A 19,452-nucleotide genomic window follows, 5' to 3' on the forward strand; every position below is an offset into this window, starting at 1 on the left:
AGGTGCACATTAGTTTTCAAATCTCAATAACCCCTTGTGTATTTCACGTCTGTGGACGTAAAAGCTGAGAAACAGAAGAGAAACTAAAACGAGAAACCCAACTACATGAAATAAGCCACGTGTATGGTAGAACCAGTGGTCTCATACTGGGAGCCAGATCACAGCCCCCTCCTATCTCCTCTGGTTTGGCACACTTCCTCTGGGCACTCGGTACCAGAATCAAAATACTTCTCTTAGTCATTCACCTCCTCTATCATGCCTTTGACCTTCCTCTGCTGACAGAACACCATGTCATTCAGGTGTTTGATTCTCTCACGGAGCTCCCCTGCCTCCTCTTCCAACTTTTGAGAACTGTAATAATTAATTATAGTGTTATCACTTCAGTATATCATTTCAATGGGATGGAACATATAAAATGCCATTTTTGTTTTGSCATTTGTACCTCTTTGCTACAGTTGCATCTGTTTTGTATGTCACCTCCATCAAGCGTAGACGCTGTTCACATTCCTGCAGTTTCTTCTGAAGATGGCCCTTTTCCTGCAAAAAATACATATTATTATAGTATTCTTGCCCAAAGGACTTGACATATTACACCTAAATACTATAGATATAAAGATAATGTTGCATGCATTATTGCATTATTGCATGCGTTATTCTGGGTCTTACCTGTCCCATACAGTCCAGCAGGCGCTCCACCTCACTGATCCTCTGGTCCCTTTCAGCGATCTTGGCCTCCGCAATCTTAGCATTCTTCTCTGCCTCCTCTAATCGCCTAATATACTCGTCAATTTGGGCCTAGTTGAWAAACATTGACGGTAAACAAAATATATTAAAAGCTTTAAGGCAGAGAACATACAATTTAATCTGGCCTCGTTATCATATCAACACTTGGWAGTTAGGCTACTCTACATTTAACAGTACCATAGTGAGTTACTTGTACCACTAGAGGGAGACTCATACCACTTGTATGAGCAGAGTGAAACTGAAACCTTTCATACTGTTTCCATCACATGAGGTTGGTGGCACCTTAATTGAAGAGAACGGGATCATGGTAATGGCTGKAGCGGAATCAGTGGAATGGTATCAAACACATGGTTTCCCTTCCATTTGCTCCATTACGGACACAGCCTCCTGTGGTTTACATATACACTTTTCATTAATATGTAAGATGGTGAAAACATCACCGGCCTTGRTTTTCGCATGATTAATCGATCACCGCCCTTTCTCTTCAGGCAGTGGCTTGTGCGAAGTGATATCAGAAGGAGACTCAGCAGTACCTGTAGCTTCTCTATCTCCTCTCTGTGTTTCCTCTGCTCCTCCTGAAGTCTCTCCTCATACTGTCTCTGTAGCCTCGCTGTCACCTCCTGCACTGCATGGCTGTTGGCCTCCTGAGACGACTCCACCTGGACAACACAAGCACACATCTATCAGTCAATTTCAAACAACACTGTGACGATTGAAAGACCTGCTAAAGTAAATGCATGTAGAAATGTCTGTTGATTCTGTATTTTTCTAGTGAGTCCGGCATGAATGTTAATAGTTMAAATCTGGAGGACTGGTTCTTTGAGCTTCAATTATCTGTCAATGACCTGTCATTCATCATCAAATAGAATTGAAGTTGAGTGTTCAGTGGTCAGAGCGAACAAAGCAGGTCAGAGAAGGCCAATCAGTCAAAGGATCAGGGGAGTCACAATCGAAAATTGAATGAAATAACCAGAACATGAAGTGTGTGAAATCAAGCAGAGCATTCTGAGACTGAAGTAGAGGTAAATGAAAAGAACGGAGTAAGTCACAGAGAGATATCAATCATATAATGCAGGGATGGTCAACTTTGATGGCCTCCCACCACATTTCAAGCAAAACATTTTAGCAGCCCCCCTCTTGACAGTGGAGAGAACATTTTTACATTTTAGAGTTAATTTCATGCAATTCTACACATKTTGCAATGGGGCGTACAGAAAACGTTGCAGTTTTAAAGCAAGTTTACTGTAATTCTTCACATTTTGCCATAGGGCGAAGAGATTTTGCAATTTTACAACTAATTTAGTGAAATTCTACAAATTGTTCCATAGAATGCCGAGGGCTCCTTATAGACCCAATGCTCCCGAGTGACACAGCGGTCTAAGGCACTGCATCACAGACCCTGGTTCAATCCTGGGCTGTATCAACTTGTAAGTCGCTCTGGATAAGAGCGTCTGCTAAATGACTTAAATGTAATGTATCACAACTGGTCGTGATTGGGAGTCCCATAGGGCGGAGTCGTCTGGGACGTGCTCACCGGCCAAGCACACGCACTGTTGTGGATGCAAGGTCCGATCCCACTTCTGAAGCAATGTAATGAAACAGCAGGGAGCAGGTCTCGAACCTTCAACCTTCTAGCCGCGCTATCGACTGTGCCGTGTGCTTGGCCAGCGCGCTATCGACGGTGCCGCAAAAACGGAGAATTAAAAATAGGTCTTGCCCCTGGTTCAGTCCAGAGCTATCTGAAGTCATACACAACAGAGATGCTGCCTGGGCCAAAACTAGATTCACAGACTCGGCCCAGACTGGCAGTCTGTCAGGGGATTGAGAAATTGTGTGTAAAACTAGTTAAAAAAGCCAAAGCTGATTATTATGTTAATACACTATCTGAATGCACAGGGAAAACAGCTACATTTTGGAAAGCTGATAAGTCCCCCAATAAATTAATTTAGATTCTGGCCCTATTACTGACAAAATTGATATCATTAATGCATTTAATCACCATTTTATATCTGCAGGCTATATATTTAAATGTATTTCAAAACCAGCTCTTGAAAAGAGTAGTTGGATGTTGATGGGGAAAATCTATTGAATGATACAGAAAATGCTGGTCAGCAGTTTTCTTTTCAGAAATTCACTGATAAAGAAGTCCTGGATGCTATGCTAACATTAGACAAAACAAATCCACAGTGGCTAATCATTTGGAGCCTGGTCTGCTTAAGTGTGCATCTCCCTTTATTGCTGGCTCAGTAGCCCACATTTTTTATTTAACATTGTTATCAGGAAGTATTCCAAAAGCATGGAAATYCGCATATGTGCTGCCACTCCATAAGGGTGGGGATTCAAAACTACCTTGTTTAGCTAAGATTGTTGAATCCTTGGTTAATGTACAACTTCGTTCCTTTTTATCTGATAATTGTATTTTTAATATAAACCAATCAGGGTTTAGGGCTGGGCATAGATAGTACTGCCACAGCAGCCACGCTAGTTGTTAATGATCTTGTCAATGCCTTGGATGCTAAAAAGAGCTGTCTTGTTTATTGACCTGTCAAAGCGTTCRACACTGTTGGTCATTCTGTTTTGCAGATGAAGTTATCAAGAATAGGCCTGGGATATACAGCCTGTTTATGGTTTCAGAATTATCTTAGCGACAGAACTCAGGCCARCTTGACAGATTGGTTTCATTCTGAATTTCTTGAGATTCAAAAAGGTGTTCCTCAGGGTTTGACATTATTGTTCACCTTGTATAKTAATGGCACACTGTTAATACTTGTAACATKTATCTCTATGCAGATGACACAGTTTTGTATTCCTGTGCCAACTCGGTGCAGCAGGCCATTCATGAACTTCAGCATGGCAATGATTCAATTCAGAAATCACTTACAGATCTTAAATTAGGACAAGTAAACCAAAGCTCATGCTGTTCTTCTAGTCACATAAATGTTGACCCCTGGGACCCTGCATATTTGCGCTACAAAATGGAGCCCCAAATTGGAGGTTTGATCTCATCAAATAAGTACCTGGGTTCTGGATTCGATGACAAGTTTGTCCTGTCGTAACGGCATTATAGAAATCTGACTTAAAAAGCCAGATCCAAGATAAGCTTTTTTCTATACTTGAAAAAATCCAGCAGCGTTATATCTCAACTGGGTCACCCCCAAAACCAATTCTTGTCCTTTGCGCCGCCTCTCCTTCCAGTTCTCTCTTGCCAATACACTGGGAATGAATCTACACATATCTGAAATGGAACAACCTTACTCTCCCTCACTAGCTTTAAAGCAAACCAGCTGTAGGAAGCAGCTCACACGATTAACATGCAACCTGTACAAGCGCATCCTATCAATTTTGCCCAACACGCCTACCTTTCCCCCCTACTGTAATTCATTTATTTATTTTTGCTCCTTTGGACGCTCCATTATTTCTATTGCTTTGACACTTTTGCCACATTCTTTCCGACTGCAAAATCTAACCATCTCAGTGTTTTACTTGCTATGACTGTATTTCTACTTCGCCACCTATGGGGCTTCTTTTTTGCCCTTTCCCTCCGCTTATTCTCCACCGCTCATGTTGCTCAATTTTGTATATACTTATTTTTTCTTATGTATATTGACGCGCTATGTTTGTTTTTAACTAGCACCATGTGTAAAACTCTTGTGTGTTGTTGTGTCGACTGCTTTGCTTTATCTTGGCCAGGTTGCAATTGTAAATGAGATTGTTCTCAACTTGCTTACCTGGTTAATAAAGGTCAAAAAAAATAAAAAATAAAAAAATAAATGCCTCAGTATTGAAAATAGGCGAAAGATTGTTCAAAAACACTTCTCCCCGTATTGGATTTTGGTGATATTGTGCATGCAGCATGCAGCAACCTCCGTTTTGAAACCCTTGGACTCGTCTACATTCCGCAATACATTTTATCACAGCGGACAATTTTAGGACTCATCATTGTAGTCTGTATAAATGTGGGATGGACTTCTCCGTCTGTAAGAAGAGAGCTGCATTCTCGTATTTATTTAAAAGCAATATTACAGAAACTCCCTTCATAGATGTACTTCATTAATTAAGTTAAGAATCATAAGTTATCAAACCGTCTCCAGGAATGGATAACAATAGAGGTTTCTTCAGTCTCCACAGATTTGGTAAAATCTGCATTTTGTTTTTTTGCCCCTAATTTGTGGAACAGTCTGCAGAGTTCACTCCAGTTACATGTGCTGGTGCCACTCAGGCAGTTTAAATTATTGATTGAGGACTATGTAGTTTAATGGGATTGCTTTTATTAAAATATGTTTATTTTGTTTTGGTGTGCTGAATTATATTATTTTATACACATATATGTGTATGTTTTATTGTTATATTTTTATTGTAATGTTTAAAGGGCTCTCTTGTAAAGAGTGAAAAGAGACTTTTAATCTCAATGTGACTTTTTTTTAAATTAAGCAATAAGGTACAGGGGGTTTGGTATATGGCCAATATACCAAGGTTAAAGGCTGTTTTTTCGTGCACGACGCAACACGGAGTGCCTAGATACAGCCCTTAGCCGTGGTACATTGGCCAAATAAACAAACCTCGAGGTGCTTTATTGCTATTATAAACTTGTTACCAACGTAATTAGAGCAGTAAAAATAAATGTTTTGTCATACCTGTCAGCCAATCACCATTCAGGGTCGAACCACCAGTTAATAAGTACATTTATATATCGAAATACACCCAGTGTATTTACACAAATGAAGCCCATAATCATCTTTGCTTTAATTTGCTTTATTTTAGCACACACAAGAAACTGATACCATTAGAAAATGTATATATATATAACTGCAAATTTGACAAATTGAATACCTGAATTCCCACCACAGTCCCTGAACATTCATTATTTGTCAAATGTTTTATTTTATTTTTTATTTAACTAGGCAAGTCCGTTAAGAACWAATTCTTATTTACAATGACRGCCTACCCCGGCCAAACCCGGGMGACGCTGGACCAATTGTGCGCCGCCCTATGGGACTCCCAATCACGGCCAGATGAGATACAGCCTGGAATCAAACCAGGGACTGTAGTGACACCTCCTGCACTGAGATGCAGTGCCTTAGACCGCTGTGCCACTCGGGAGMCAAATAGTGTGTTCCCTGACCGGGAATCGAACCCAGGCCGTGGYGGTGAGAGCACCGAATCCTAACCACTAGACTAGACCATCCGTCGAATTGATTAAAAAAATTCAAAACGTTTTGAGTATCTTCATCCAGTGTCCAACTTTTGCATTTATTGGAATTGTTTTTATAACCTTTTAACAATTGTGATGACCGTTGCTACTTCATGGCACTCGTTCAGGGTGAGGATGATGTATCCTGTGATCACTAATGACTAGAGTAAACTGTGCCCCATAAACAAAAAGCAAACGCTTAGCAAGCCTGTGCCATCCACTGTGTGGTGCTGGTGTGCTGTGTTTACAGTAGTACTCTACCTTCAGTTTTAGTGTGCAGTTCTCAGCCTGGGCAAGTTCCAGCTGCCTCTCCCTCTCCTTCAGYCTCTCCTCGGCCTGCTGAAAGGAGCTTCTCAGGCTCTTCATCTCATCCCGGGAGTCCACACGATTGTGACAGCTCTCTAGTAGAGATTTCTGCAAAGGAAGCTAGTTCTTTAATTCCTCATACCAACCATGGGCATTATTGCATGCAGCAATCATGAGTAGAAAGATTGACTCATACACTGAAACTAAGATTAACAGCTTCGAGCTACTTTATAAAACAAACATGTATAATGAACCAGACAGGATATCCTTCACTCTCCACAGATCAGTAGAAGAAAGAAGAATAGTGCTGCACATCTCTGTTTAAGAGGATTAAGACTTTCCATGGGGGGGTTATGGGACATCCCACTGGGCAAAAACTGGTTCAATCAATGTTGTTTCCACGTGATTTCAACCCAAAAATTCTATGTGATGATGTTGAATCAAAGTGGAAAACTGATTGGATTTGCAAAAAGCCATCAACGTACGGGAATTTCGTCTTTTCCCCCCCCAACTTTTAACTTAAATCCAATCACAGGGTGACATTTTTGGTTGATTTTACATTGAATTCACAAATGTAAATCAAAACTAGACATTGAACTGACGTAGGTGCCCAGTGGGATGGCCGTGACGARACAGTGACAGGCCTGTTTGACAGTGTTGTTGATCCTGTACCTGGAGGTCGATGTTGGCAGATATGAGGGAGCTGTTCATCTGGTCGAAGCTGTCCATGGCTGCAGTCCGAACCCTCACCTCTTTCTCCAGAGTCTTCCTCTGGGAGTTGGCAGTCTGGAGAGACACACATGGCACACCCAATTCTCAGATTTTGTATCCATTTTGTGTTTATAAGAAGCTGTTAGCTGTCTTATTAGTCATGTGTGCCTTGGTGTATTTTGGTGTATTGTCTGACCCTGATGTCTTGTGATAGTTTCTGCATCGAATGTTGCATTCCTCCAAACTGGCCGTACATCCGCTCTCTGACCTTCTCCAGGGAATCTCGCACCTGTGCAGCACAGAGATAACACACGATTGAAGTAATCCRTCCTTATTGCTTAATTAGCAAATCTATAATATTGTCCATGTTACAGAATCCTGATGTTAGCTCTTGGATACCCTGCAGGCCTGTCAGGTGTACTGTACTGTAGGTCTCTGCTCTGTTTACACTCCTTAACTTGGATCAGCTTCATCGTTATCTTCTCCATCTCCACTCACCTCCTTGATGTATCTCATCTCATCCCTCAGGTGATTGACAGACCACTCGCACGCCATCACTTCCTGCTGTCTGTCCGAGCCTGTCCCCTGCAACACACCGTACACCTTGGGCCCGTGCTGCCGCTGCAGCGACGTCTCTAGCTCCCCATTGGTCGCTGCTCTGAGGTGCTGAGGGAGACAGGATCAACCCGGTCAGGTTTCTATCTAGGCAGACTTTCTACCAGCTGTAGATGTGTGTGTGTGTTCGCCTCTATGTGAGTGTTTGTGCGTTTGCATATGTGCGCATGCCCAGGTGTTTCGAGCATTGCTGCTGAGCACTTGAATCTGGAGGTTGGGAAGCAGGGATGGAAACAGGGTGTAGTGAGGGTGTCATGTTTCTGCAACCCAGTACATGAGCTCCTGCTGTCTCCCTGCTATTGTTCYTCTACAACATGGCTCTTTAGGAACACAGGTGCACACTGACACAGGTCCTTTGTAGCTCAGCAGTATCAGGAAGTGGCTCTAGCACCTTTATGTTACTTTATCTTACAGTAACATACAGATACAGTATCTTATCAGTCTCACAATAAATAAGTCTTACTGTGTGAAGAAGCAATATGTTTCCATTGTTATGATCAGACAGGCAGCCAGCCCACATTTGAGTCTGTTATCTACCCTACATTATTCAACAATAGAGGAGCCAAAACAATGGCCTGCCCTACTATGCCACAGACTCCAGTATAAACCATGGAAGGTGAATCTGTTTGCCTTTGACGATAAATTCGGGACACTCAAATTAGTATGATATGTTACGTTTGGTATGGTTACATAAGTCAGATGGTTACTTAAGGCAAAAACAAAAGTATTGTGGGTGGGCGTATAACACGAATGTCGAGCAATCCAAAGATTGCGAGTTCAAATCTCATTACGGACAACTTTAGCATTTTAGCTAATTAGCAACCTTTCAACTACTTGCTACTTTGCAACTACTTATAATGTTGGCTAAACCTTCCCTTTAGCTCTTTTAGCTAACCCCTCCACTAACCCTAACCTTAACCCTTTCAGCTAATCCTTCCTATAACCATAACCTTAACCCTTTAACCTAACTCCTAAACTTATCCCTTAACCCCAACCCCAGCCTACCTAACATTAGCTAGCTAGGTAACGTTAGCCACCTAGCTAGAATTCGTAACATATCATACATTTGGTAAATTCCTAACATATTGTAGTTTTGAAAATTCGTAACATATAATATGAATTGTAATTTGAAGTGRGTGATGGATATCCCCAAATTAATATATAYCATACGAAACATAACATATCATACAAAAATGGAGAGACTCAAATTCACGTACAGAATAATACGAAATGCTCTGAGACCAGGTTGTGCACACAGGTCCATATGACCTCTGTTTCTACCAGAGGCAGAGGGTTGTACCCAATACTACACATCAACAACAATTGTTTAACATACACAGAAATCAATACTTGGAATTATCTGAGGATAKGTTATATCAAGGATAGTACAAAAGGTTCTAAATGTTCTTGTTTGTATACAGTGCAGAGCTTGCATATTTGTGTTTCACATGCCAATAGCAGAGTTGACCACAAATTCAGGAAGTTACTTCCCATATTCTCACCATAACCTTCCCTTTCAAAAGCCTCTATGTAGGAATCCATGATAGCTTTTTATGTTGTGKTTGTGGTAGTTTACCTGTACAGGTAACTCACTGCCAGCTGGCCTCTCTCTCTGAATGAGTCTGTTCTTCTTCTTCTTCCATGTTCCGTTGACAACCTTCTCCTCTTGCTGAGAAGACAAACAGAAACAAACGAACTGTGTGTTCACAATGTTTGGAGATATTTCACAACCCTATATCCTGATTATTACTGAATTCTTGTAATATTTTGTTTGCAAATGATATGCTTCAATGTACACAATGCATTCCCCTCTTTCAGATAACGATATGGGCTAAGGGTAGAGATTAAATGCATGGATCATGTACCTGTTCTCATCAAACTKTTGATGACAGATTACCATCTTTGTTGAACATAGTCTACTGTAGTTTTGATCACTGGGAATAGTCATTATACTCATTTCTAGACCACATCTTAGTCATAACCCATACATTGTTTTTAAAGAATGGTTTGGACTACCACAATGCTTTGTGGGGAAAGAGCTAGGAGAAGCCTAGTTTCTGGACACTCCTTAAGCACTTAATGACAGACATCAACAACACGGGATGGTAATTGATATACAGTACCAATCAAAAGTTTGGACACGCCTACTCATTCAAGGGTTTTTCTTTATTTTTAMAATTTTCTACATTGTAAAATAATAGTGAAGACATCAAAACTATGAAATAACACATATGGAATCATGTAGTAACCAAAAAAGTGTTAAACAATATTTTTTTTGATTTTCAAAGTAGCCGCCCTTTGCCTTGATGACAGCTTTGCACACTCTTGGCATTCTCTCAACCAGCTTCATGAGGAATATTATTCGAACAGTCTTGAAGGAGTTCCCACATATGCTGAGCACTTGTTGGCTGCTTTTCCTTCACTCTGCGGTCCAATTCATCCCAAACCATCTCAATTGGTTTGAGGTCGGGTGATTGTGAAGGACAGGTCATCTGATGCAGCACTCCATCACTCTCCTTCTTGGTCAAATAGCCCTTACACAGCCTGGAGGTGTGTTTTGGGGTCATTGTCCTGTTGAAAACAAATGATAGTCCCACTGAGCGCAAACCAGATGGGATGGCATATCGCTGCAGAATGCTGTGGTAGCCATGCTGGTTAAGTGAGCCTTGAATTGTAAATAAATCACTGTCAGTGTCACCARCAAAGCAGCMCCACACCATCACACCTCCTCCTCCATGCTTCACGGTGGGAAYCACACATGCGGAGATCATCCGTTCACCTACTCTGCGTCTCACAAAAAAACAGTGGTTGGAAYCCAAAATCTCAAATTTGGACTCATCAGACCAAAGGACAGATTTCCACCGGTCTAATGTCCATTGCTCGTGTTTCTTGGCCCAAGCAAGTCTCTTCCTCTTACTGGTGTCCTTTAGTAATGGTTTCTTTGCAGCAATTCAACCATGAAGGCCTGATTCACGCAGTCTCCTCTGAACAGTTGATGTTGAGATGTGTCTGTTACTTAAACTCTGTGAARCATTTATTTGGGTTGCAATCTGAGGTTCAGTTAACTCTAATGAACTTATAATTTGCAGCAGAGGTAACTCTGGGTCTTCATTTCCTTTGGCGGTCCTCATGAGAGCCAGTTACATCATAGCGCTTGATTGTTTTTGCGACTGCACTTTAAGAAACGTTCAAAGTTCTTGAAATGTTCCGGATTGACCTTCATGTCTTAAAGTAATGAAAGACTTTCTCTTTGCTTATTTGAGCTGTTCTTGCCAAAGTATGGACTTGGACTTTTACCAAATAGAGCTATCTTCTGTATACCACCCCTACTTTGTCACAACACAACTGATTGGCTCAAATGCATTAAGAAGGAAAGAAATTCCACAAATCTACTTTTAAGAAGGCACACCTGTTAATTGAAATGCAGGTGACTACCTCATGAAGCTGGTTGAGAGAATGCTMAGAGTGTGCAAAGCTGTCATCAAGGAAAAGGTTGGCTACTTTGAAGAATCTCAAATATAATATATGTTTAACACTTTTTTGGTTACTACATGATTCCATATGTGTTATTACAATGTAGAAAATAGTACAAATAAAGAAAAACCCTGGAAAGAGTAGGTGTGTCCAAACTTTTTACTGGTACTGTATAAAAAGCTCTTGTTTCTAAGAAGAGAAAATAGGAGCTTCCATACTAAATAAATATTAGCTCAGAGGAACTTCAGCCAAGACATCTACTCTGCAGCCCATCAAGCCAGAGAGAGAATGTGTYCTTCGCCCATCCAGCAGAGATAAGAGATGGGGAACAATGACGCCACTGTTGTTTCATGGCCTCCTGAGCTGGACGTTGCTTCACATTTCCACACCAGATAATCCACAGAGARAGCAGGCTGGCGAGAAATTATGAGGGGCTCCAAATAGGCAATGTGAATTCCAACAGATGGGAGAGAAGAATGGCCGGCATTATGTTTTATGGCCAGTACTGTACACACCCTCTGAAAGAACTCAATATGTCAGCCTCTATTGCATTTTAAATATTACAATATAGGTGTTTCAGCATGTTTGCAGAGGGATCATTTATTCCAGTTTTGTCCTGGATTCTTTGAAGCTGAAGCTGCAACTGAAACAGATTTTTCTTCTTCTATCCAATCAGATAAGGGGCTGTGAAAACAGTTTTAATGTCCTGCCAAAGGAATTTGACCCTTACTGAAGTGACAGTGTTACGTATTCATGGAAAACCAGATGAGAGAGGCCTAGTCTGAAGAACTCAAAATYGAAAGCAAAATGGGCAATATTTGCTTCTACACTCTTAGAAAAAAAGGGTTCCAAAAGGGTTMTTTGGCTGTCCGCACAGGATCAACCCTTTTTGGTTCCAGGTAGAACTCTTGGGATCCATATAGAACATTCTGTGGAAAGGGTTTTACATGGAACCCAAAAGGGTTCTACCTGGAACCCAAAGGATTCTACCTGGAACCAAAAAGGGTTCTTCAAAGGGTTCTCCTATTGGGACAGCCRAATAATAATTTTACRTTCTAGATAGCACCTTTTTTTCAAAGAGTGTACTATTCACTACTTTAATTGACATAACGCTATCTAAGCTTGGCTGTGTATCAACATTTCTTGCATAATGAAAGACTCCACTGTGCTATATACCTCTGTAATACTGCTTTGTGCCCTGAGCTTTATTTCCTTTCCTTAGGACATGTACAGTTGAAGTCGAAAGTTTACATACACTTAGCTTGGAGTCATTAAAACTCGTTTTTCAACCACTCCACAAATTTCTTGTTAACAAACTATAGAGGACACCTACTTTGTGCATGATACAAGTCGTTTTTCCAACAATTGTTTGCAGACAGATTATTTCACTTATAATTCACTGTATCACAATTCCAGTGGGTCAGAAGTTTACATACACGAAGTTGACTGTGCCTTTAAACAGCTTGGGAAATTCCAGAAAATGATGTCATGGCTTTAGAAGGCTATTTGACATAATTTGAGTCAATTGGAGTTGTACCTGTGGATGTATTTCAAGGTCTGCCTTCAAACTCAGTGCCTCTTTGCTTGACATCATGGGAAAATGAAAAGAAATCAGCCAAGACCTCAGAAATATAATTGTAGACCTCCACAAGTCTGGTTCATCCTTGGGAGCAATTTCCAAACGCCTGAAGGTACCACGTTCATCTGTACAAACAATAGTACGCAAGTATAAACACCATGGGAGCACGCAGCCGTCATACCGCTCAGGAAGGAGACTCGTTCTGTTTCCTAGAGATGAACGTACTTTGGTGCGAAAAGTGCAAATCAATCSCAGAACAACAGCAAAGGACCTTGTGAAGATGCTGGAGGAAACAGGTACAAAAGTATCTATATCCACAGTAAAACGAGTCCTATATCGACATAACCTAAAGGCCGCTCAGCAAGGAAGAAGCCACTGCTCCAAAACCGCCATAAAAAATCCAGACTACGGTTTGCAACTGCACATGGGGACAAAGATCGTACTTTTTGGAGAAATGTCCTCTGGTCTGATGAAACAAAATTAGAACTGTTTGGCCATAATGACCATCGTTATGTTTGGAGGAAAAAGGGGGATGCTTGCAAGCTGAAGAACACCATCCCAACTGTGAAGCACAGGGGTGGCGGCATCATGTTGGGGRGGGTGCTTTGCTGCAGAAGAGACTGGTGCACTTCACAAAATAGATGGCATCATGAGACAGGAAAATTATGTGGATATATTGAAGCAACATCTCAAGACATCAGTCAGGAAGTTAAAGCTTGGTCGCAAATGGGTCTTCCAAATGGACAATGACACAAGCATACTTCCAAAGTTGTGGCAAAATGGCTTAAGGACAACAAAGTCAAGGTATTGGAGTTGCCATCACAAAGSCYTGACCTAAATCCCATAGAAAATGTATGGGCAGAACTGAAAAAGCRTGTGCGAGCAAGGAGGCCTACAAACCTGACTCAGTTACATCAGCTCTGTCAGGAGGAATGGGCCAAAATTCACCCAACTTATTGTGGGAMGCTTGTGGAAGGCTACCCAAAACATTTGACCCAAGTTAAACAATGTAAAGCCAATGCTGCCAAATACTCATTGAGTGTATGTAAACTTCTGACCCACTGGGAATGTGATGAAAGAAATAAAAGCTGAAATAAATCATTCTTTCTACTATTGTTCTGATATTTCACATTCTTAAAATAAAGTGGTGATCCTAACTGACCTAAGACAGGGAATTTTTATTACGATTAAATGTCAGGAATTGCGAAAAACTGAGTTTCAATGTATTTGGCTAAGGTGTATGTAAACTTCAGACTTCAACTCTATGTGGAACTTACAGTACATGTCATGTAGAATTGAAAAGATTTGCTAATGTAACCCATTTGATTAAAATGCCTTAACTTCAAAAACACCATCCTTTGACTCAAGCCCATTGTGGCAGTGGGGGTCTTACATTGCAGGCATTTAAACTTTCARTCTATCACCTCTGTGCCACAGTTCCAGGCAGTTCACATGGAGCAGATGCATTACACCACATCCAGGTCAGAGTCACTGATAAGCCTGTCTCCCACGGAGTGTCGGGTTACAGGACACGCCCTTTTTCATTTCATGGTAGATCACCACTTTTGTCATTGTTCTTTTCCGAAACATAATATCTCTGACTTAAATGTAAGATGTTTCCTCCCTCCTTCACTTAACTATCTTGTCATATGTGTTTTCTTTCTTCGTCCTCTCCATCTCTTTGTGACAMCACAGTTTTTTTGTCTCCTGCTACCCAGGTTTCACTTCCAAATGACTAACAAACCAAGAATATGTGCACAATATGGGAGTGTTACCTATATTTTCAATTCCTCTGAAGATAACATCTACATACAGTGAGTTCAACCATCAAAGAATCCAGTTTCAAGGACAGCCCACAGACCTTTACGATAGTCGCTTTCCATGTTTGATGTTGACCTTTAATTTCGGATGTAGGTCGTAGTGACGTCATCTGCTTATTGTTGGATTCACTCATTGTACTGTACTGATGAATACTGAATTGGCATTATTGAGTGAAACCCTGACAACAAGGGAAGAGTTATGTAAATTTCAGCTGCCTTCAACATGCCTGCTAAGTCAATAGATAAAGGCAAGCTAGAGGGGATGTGGTTGGAGGGGGGGCACTTTGAACATCCTTCTCTCCTCCTTTCCCACTGTGCGTCCTTACATACTAATCCTCTGTTTATGTTCTATCTGTAAAGGCCTCTGAAGTTAATGGGCTGGGATAATTATTAATGTAATGTGCGATATGTCCTGGCCGCTCCAGAGCGCTGCTCTTGTTAGCGCTGGGTGGCTCGTTAAGTGGGCCTAGCTTCAGCACAGACTGATACCACATTGCAGACTRGAGCGCACAGCTGGCCGTGGCAGAGTGGCACGGCCCTCATACGACTGGCACAGATGTGAAGTGTCATCAGCAGGGCCCTGAGTATTTCCAGACCACATAACTAGACCAGGAAAAACTCGGGCCCTAATTAACTAGGGCCCAACGTTGTTCTTCTCTGTGCTGCTCATTGTTCTACCCTGACCTGACTGTCGTCTTTCATCAGTAGTAATGCTGTAAACATGCACAGCTTCCTGAAGGGAAWCACCATCAGATTACACCATTAGTCACGCTGCTATCAGCTGAACTGTGATGGTAAAGGGGTGGGGCAGGTTAGAGAAACAGTGTACAAGGTACAAAGAACAGCATGGATCTATCTCTTTGCTTTCTGTCACTATCTCAGTCTCTGTGGAGGAGCGACCGAATCATACTTCCCCTAACCTCAATGTGATTCTAAGCAGCACACTGTGTGCTGTCAAACACTTACATTACAAAATAGCTGATGTAACTTTGCCAGACCACAGTTTCTCAACACAAACAGAGCAAAACGGCGAACCACCTCTGGCAAACAACATGCCTGCCTTTATTATGATGTAGGCTACCCATGTGTACTAAGTAGGTACCATGTAATTAAAAAGAGTTCCGTGATTGTTTAGTGATTGTTTATTGTCTAAACATTTGTATAAGACGACCAATAAAATGTTACAGCATCATGTGTCGTGTACATTATATATGATATACGGCATCTGAAAACAGACAACAGTATGCGGTTCTGTGTAATCCTGTTGTCAGCTAGGCTTGTGCATGCTGAAGAGAGTACTACTGTAGATGAAAAGGTWCACGCACCTCCTAACTTTGTGCAGAGTACTGTGAAAATCAGAACACAGCTGTGTATGTGTCACATATACTCCCTCTCCGGCCTCTAGGTCATCAGGCTGCTGATTATCCCGCACACCTGTCACCATCGTCTTGCGCACCGGCGCCCCATGACACTCACCTGGACTCCATCACCTCCTTGATTATCTTCCCTATATCTGTCACTCCCCTTGGTTCTTTCCTCAGGTGTTATTGACTCTGTTTTCATGTCTGTGCGTTGTTAAAACACTCACTCCCTGAACTTGCTTCCCGACTCTCAGTGCACTCGTTACAGTATGTACTGTATGTGTGTGTGGTGTACACACCCCTGTGTGGATACAATTGCATAACCAACAGCCCAGATAATATAGCAGCAGTAAATCTCAGTGGTTCCACCTTTCCCCCGTCTCTGTATTGTGTAGACATTCTTTTTTTTTAACCTTTATTTAACTAGGCAAGTCAGTTAAGAACAAATTCTTATTTTCAATGACGGCCTAGGAACAGTGGGTTAACTGCCTTGTTCAGGGGCAGCTCGGGGATTCAATCTTGCAACCTTCCGGTTACTAGTCCAACACTCTAATCACTAGGCTACCTGCYGCCCCGAACGCTACAGTCCATGGAATGTTTCTAGAACTGGATCAAAGCTGGTTCCTACTTCACAATTCCCACCTGACTTGAGTGTGTTTGAGCGATAGAGAGGGCTGTGAATWAGAAAGGGAGAGAGGCAGAGTACACAGACTACAGGTTGAGGAAGYGACGATTAAGGGAGGGGAGAGAGAGAAAAGATAAATCCAGGCTCCATAGGGTGGTGAAGATGAAGACGTGTGAGGCTGACTGGCTGTGTGGCTGACTGGGTGTGCGTTTTGAGACTCACTGTGTCTGAGGTTGGTTTCTTGGTTTCATTCTGTCCATTGTCTCCTGTATGAAGAGTTAGTCTGAGTCGCCGGATCCTCCGCTGGGGGAATCAAAAACAGACAGAAACACACACCGACATAAAAAGAAAATGTCAATGTCACTCGGTTCAAGCTCATGCATCAGTAATCAATGTCATAGTTGGATGAAAACTAAAATGTGTTGTGTTCCCCAGTGTCACTCTTTATGACATAAAAATGGATTGGTTCATATGTAATGTGATCTATCATGTGAGCACAACATTTGTGTTGTAATGAGCCTGATTGTTGTGTTACAAAAAGCAGTGGAATGTTTCTGATGGGGTCCAAATACAACAGGTCACCATCAGTATTTATAATTATAGGCTGTGAAACCACAAACAAAAATGATGCAAATKTAACTGCAATGAGGTAACAGCATCAATATGCCTTATACCACTTCAAGCTAGCACTATCTTGTTTACAAGTACAACACATCCCTTTAGAACCAAGGTGCCCTAGGAGCTGATTAACATACTGTAATTGCTAAAGCAATCTCTTGGTTGAGAGTGAAACATGACGCTGTAATCATCATAAGGATTAATCCAACTCCATGTTGGCTTTTATGTTGGCTATAAATCCTTTGGTGTCACTTCATTAGCTGCGAGAATGGCTTTTATTGGCAGTTTAAAGACGCTGTCTGCTAGGCGCTCTGGGCTGATCAAATAAACATGACAGCCCTGCCTCCCAGATACTCGGCTCTCATTACTAGCTCAAACAGATACACATATCCCTGAGCCACATGCAAAATTCCAACATACCGGCAACACTCAAAAAGTGAGAATGATTAGTTGTGATGTAGACATGCTACGAAAACTAGCCTTGAGCAGCCAGACGTGAGGAAAACAGAATGAGAGAGAKAAAAGTGAACGGGGAGTAGGGGGAGCGGAGACAAAAGCAAACAAACACCAGCTAGTCTACAAACACACTGACTTACAAACCAACACGCCATGCTACTCATCTGACAGGCGAAAGAGTGATGTTTGGGTTCTATCCTGCGACAGAGTKCCCTGGGGCTCCTTACCTCACTGGGCTGCTCTGGACTGTCCTCGGTGGTGGTGACCGATCCTGGTGAGCTGTAGCGTAGCATGTCTCCCCTGGCCTCTGTCCACTCCCCTGTTGTCGCTTTTCCTCTCTCCCTCTCTCTCTTCCTCTCACTCTCTTTCTGGACTACTGTACAAACTCACACAGCCCCCAGCTCCAGCCACTGCGAGAGAGACTAGAGAGTGAATGAACAAGAGGGGAGAGGGAAGAAAGATCCACTCTGACAAGTTTCTCTCTTCAGTGTTATGTAGAATTCATTTTCCAGTTGATGAACAAGGCCTGGTATTCCTGTTGAGTGCCAGTCAGTCAGTCAGGGGCTAGACTACAGCCCAGCTCCACACAATCCTTACTGCTCTGCTACTGTATAGAACTATGACACTGTCCCAGCCCAGACTGTAGACAGCACCTGACTCCACCTGGCTGACTGCCTCTCTCTCTCTCTTTCCCTGAGCCTCCCATCAGACCTGTCGGGTCACATTTCACCCACTCTCTTRCTCTGCACCTCCCACCTGGGTTGGACTGTCACAGGGTGGGCCCTCACAATCTTGGACAGGTGGAGCTCTATGGCACATAGCCCCGTTTACAAAGCCCTGTTTACACCATGCCCAAACCTGTGGGTTTTGTGATCTGATCAATATGATCAAATCACTGTCTGATCAAGGTTTGTCAGATCTACACATGGTTTTAAAATGTGTCTCTTATCCGTCCAATGTGTCCRCATTGTGATCAGATTTCTTGGGGCCTCCCTGTATGCAAAACACTCAAAGTACTGTAATAGATTTAAATTCAAAATATGCCATTCTGTTCTTCAGAAAAAAATAAAAAAAACTTTTCAAAATGTTGTTGAAGACCTGCCCTTAACAAATGAATAATTAATTAATGATCTTTGTGATGGTGTTTTTTTAGTGTATTTTAACACTTGAATTGTGGTGTTTAAGTGGTTTTTCGTTTGTACTTATTGTATGCAGTTACATTAAATTGTTTTATATGAAATACATTTTCTTTCATATTCTTTCTTTCATACACAACCAATGATTATTTTTGCAATAGCATATATGAAATGTATTTATTAGATTGTTAGAATGTTCACGTCCAAAAGACTCATCACTTGCTCAAAGGGGGGTCCCTCGAGGCCAGGCCCTTTCTAGTGGTAAATGGTTTGACCATCCAGATCTGTTTACACTTGATTGATATCCAGATACAATGGGTCCCTGACTACCTCCAGAGGCGGTCAGAAAGATCTGATCGCATTCAGATCACAATGCGTTCTTTAATCGTCTACACCTGTCTTAAAAAATATGTGCACAATCAGAATATGGACAAGATCAGGACAAAGGATACATGTTAGCACAAGGTGTAAACTGGGCTATCGAGACACATTATAGCCTCTCTCATGGCAGGTCATTACTGTAGGTAGCCAGGTTAGGCAGGACTGCTTCTGGTACTGTAGCAGTATTGAGTGTCTGCAGTATAGACATTGAATGGTTTGTGGGTAATCATGTGTGAGTTGAACTACAGTAAGGTTGTTTGGAYAGGTATCTGTTTGCTTATATTCAGGTTTCGATAGTGTTTTAAGGCTTGGGGTGAAATGTGTTGATGATATGGTAGGCTGCTCATTTAAAATGTGATAGTTGATATTTGATCATTATGGGAGGAGGTTTTGACAAAGGGGGGTTGCTGATCCTTCCAGAGTTGGCAGTGAATG

At 41.8% G+C, this 19,452-nt stretch overlaps 1 protein-coding gene across 1 annotated transcript; it reads right to left on the minus strand.

Moving 5' to 3' along the window:
• Positions 1 to 233: 233 nt before the first annotated feature.
• Positions 234 to 18,216, minus strand: myzap (myocardial zonula adherens protein). Its single transcript, XM_024000999.3, has 11 exons — positions 17,728 to 18,216; positions 16,649 to 16,729; positions 9,144 to 9,236; positions 7,451 to 7,618; positions 7,149 to 7,241; positions 6,914 to 7,027; positions 6,197 to 6,349; positions 1,278 to 1,403; positions 667 to 795; positions 443 to 537; positions 234 to 351 (listed from the first exon to the last, which is right to left on the minus strand). Exons 1-11 carry the CDS (start codon positions 17,791 to 17,793, stop codon positions 234 to 236), a joined length of 1,236 nt encoding a protein of 411 aa, XP_023856767.1. The 5' UTR covers positions 17,794 to 18,216.
• Between the last annotated feature and the right edge of the window lie 1,236 nt (positions 18,217 to 19,452).

Source organism: Salvelinus sp. IW2-2015, linkage group LG15 (assembly GCF_002910315.2).
Source record: "Salvelinus sp. IW2-2015 linkage group LG15, ASM291031v2, whole genome shotgun sequence".
In the NCBI taxonomy this organism is placed as follows: Eukaryota; Metazoa; Chordata; class Actinopteri; order Salmoniformes; family Salmonidae; genus Salvelinus; species Salvelinus sp. IW2-2015.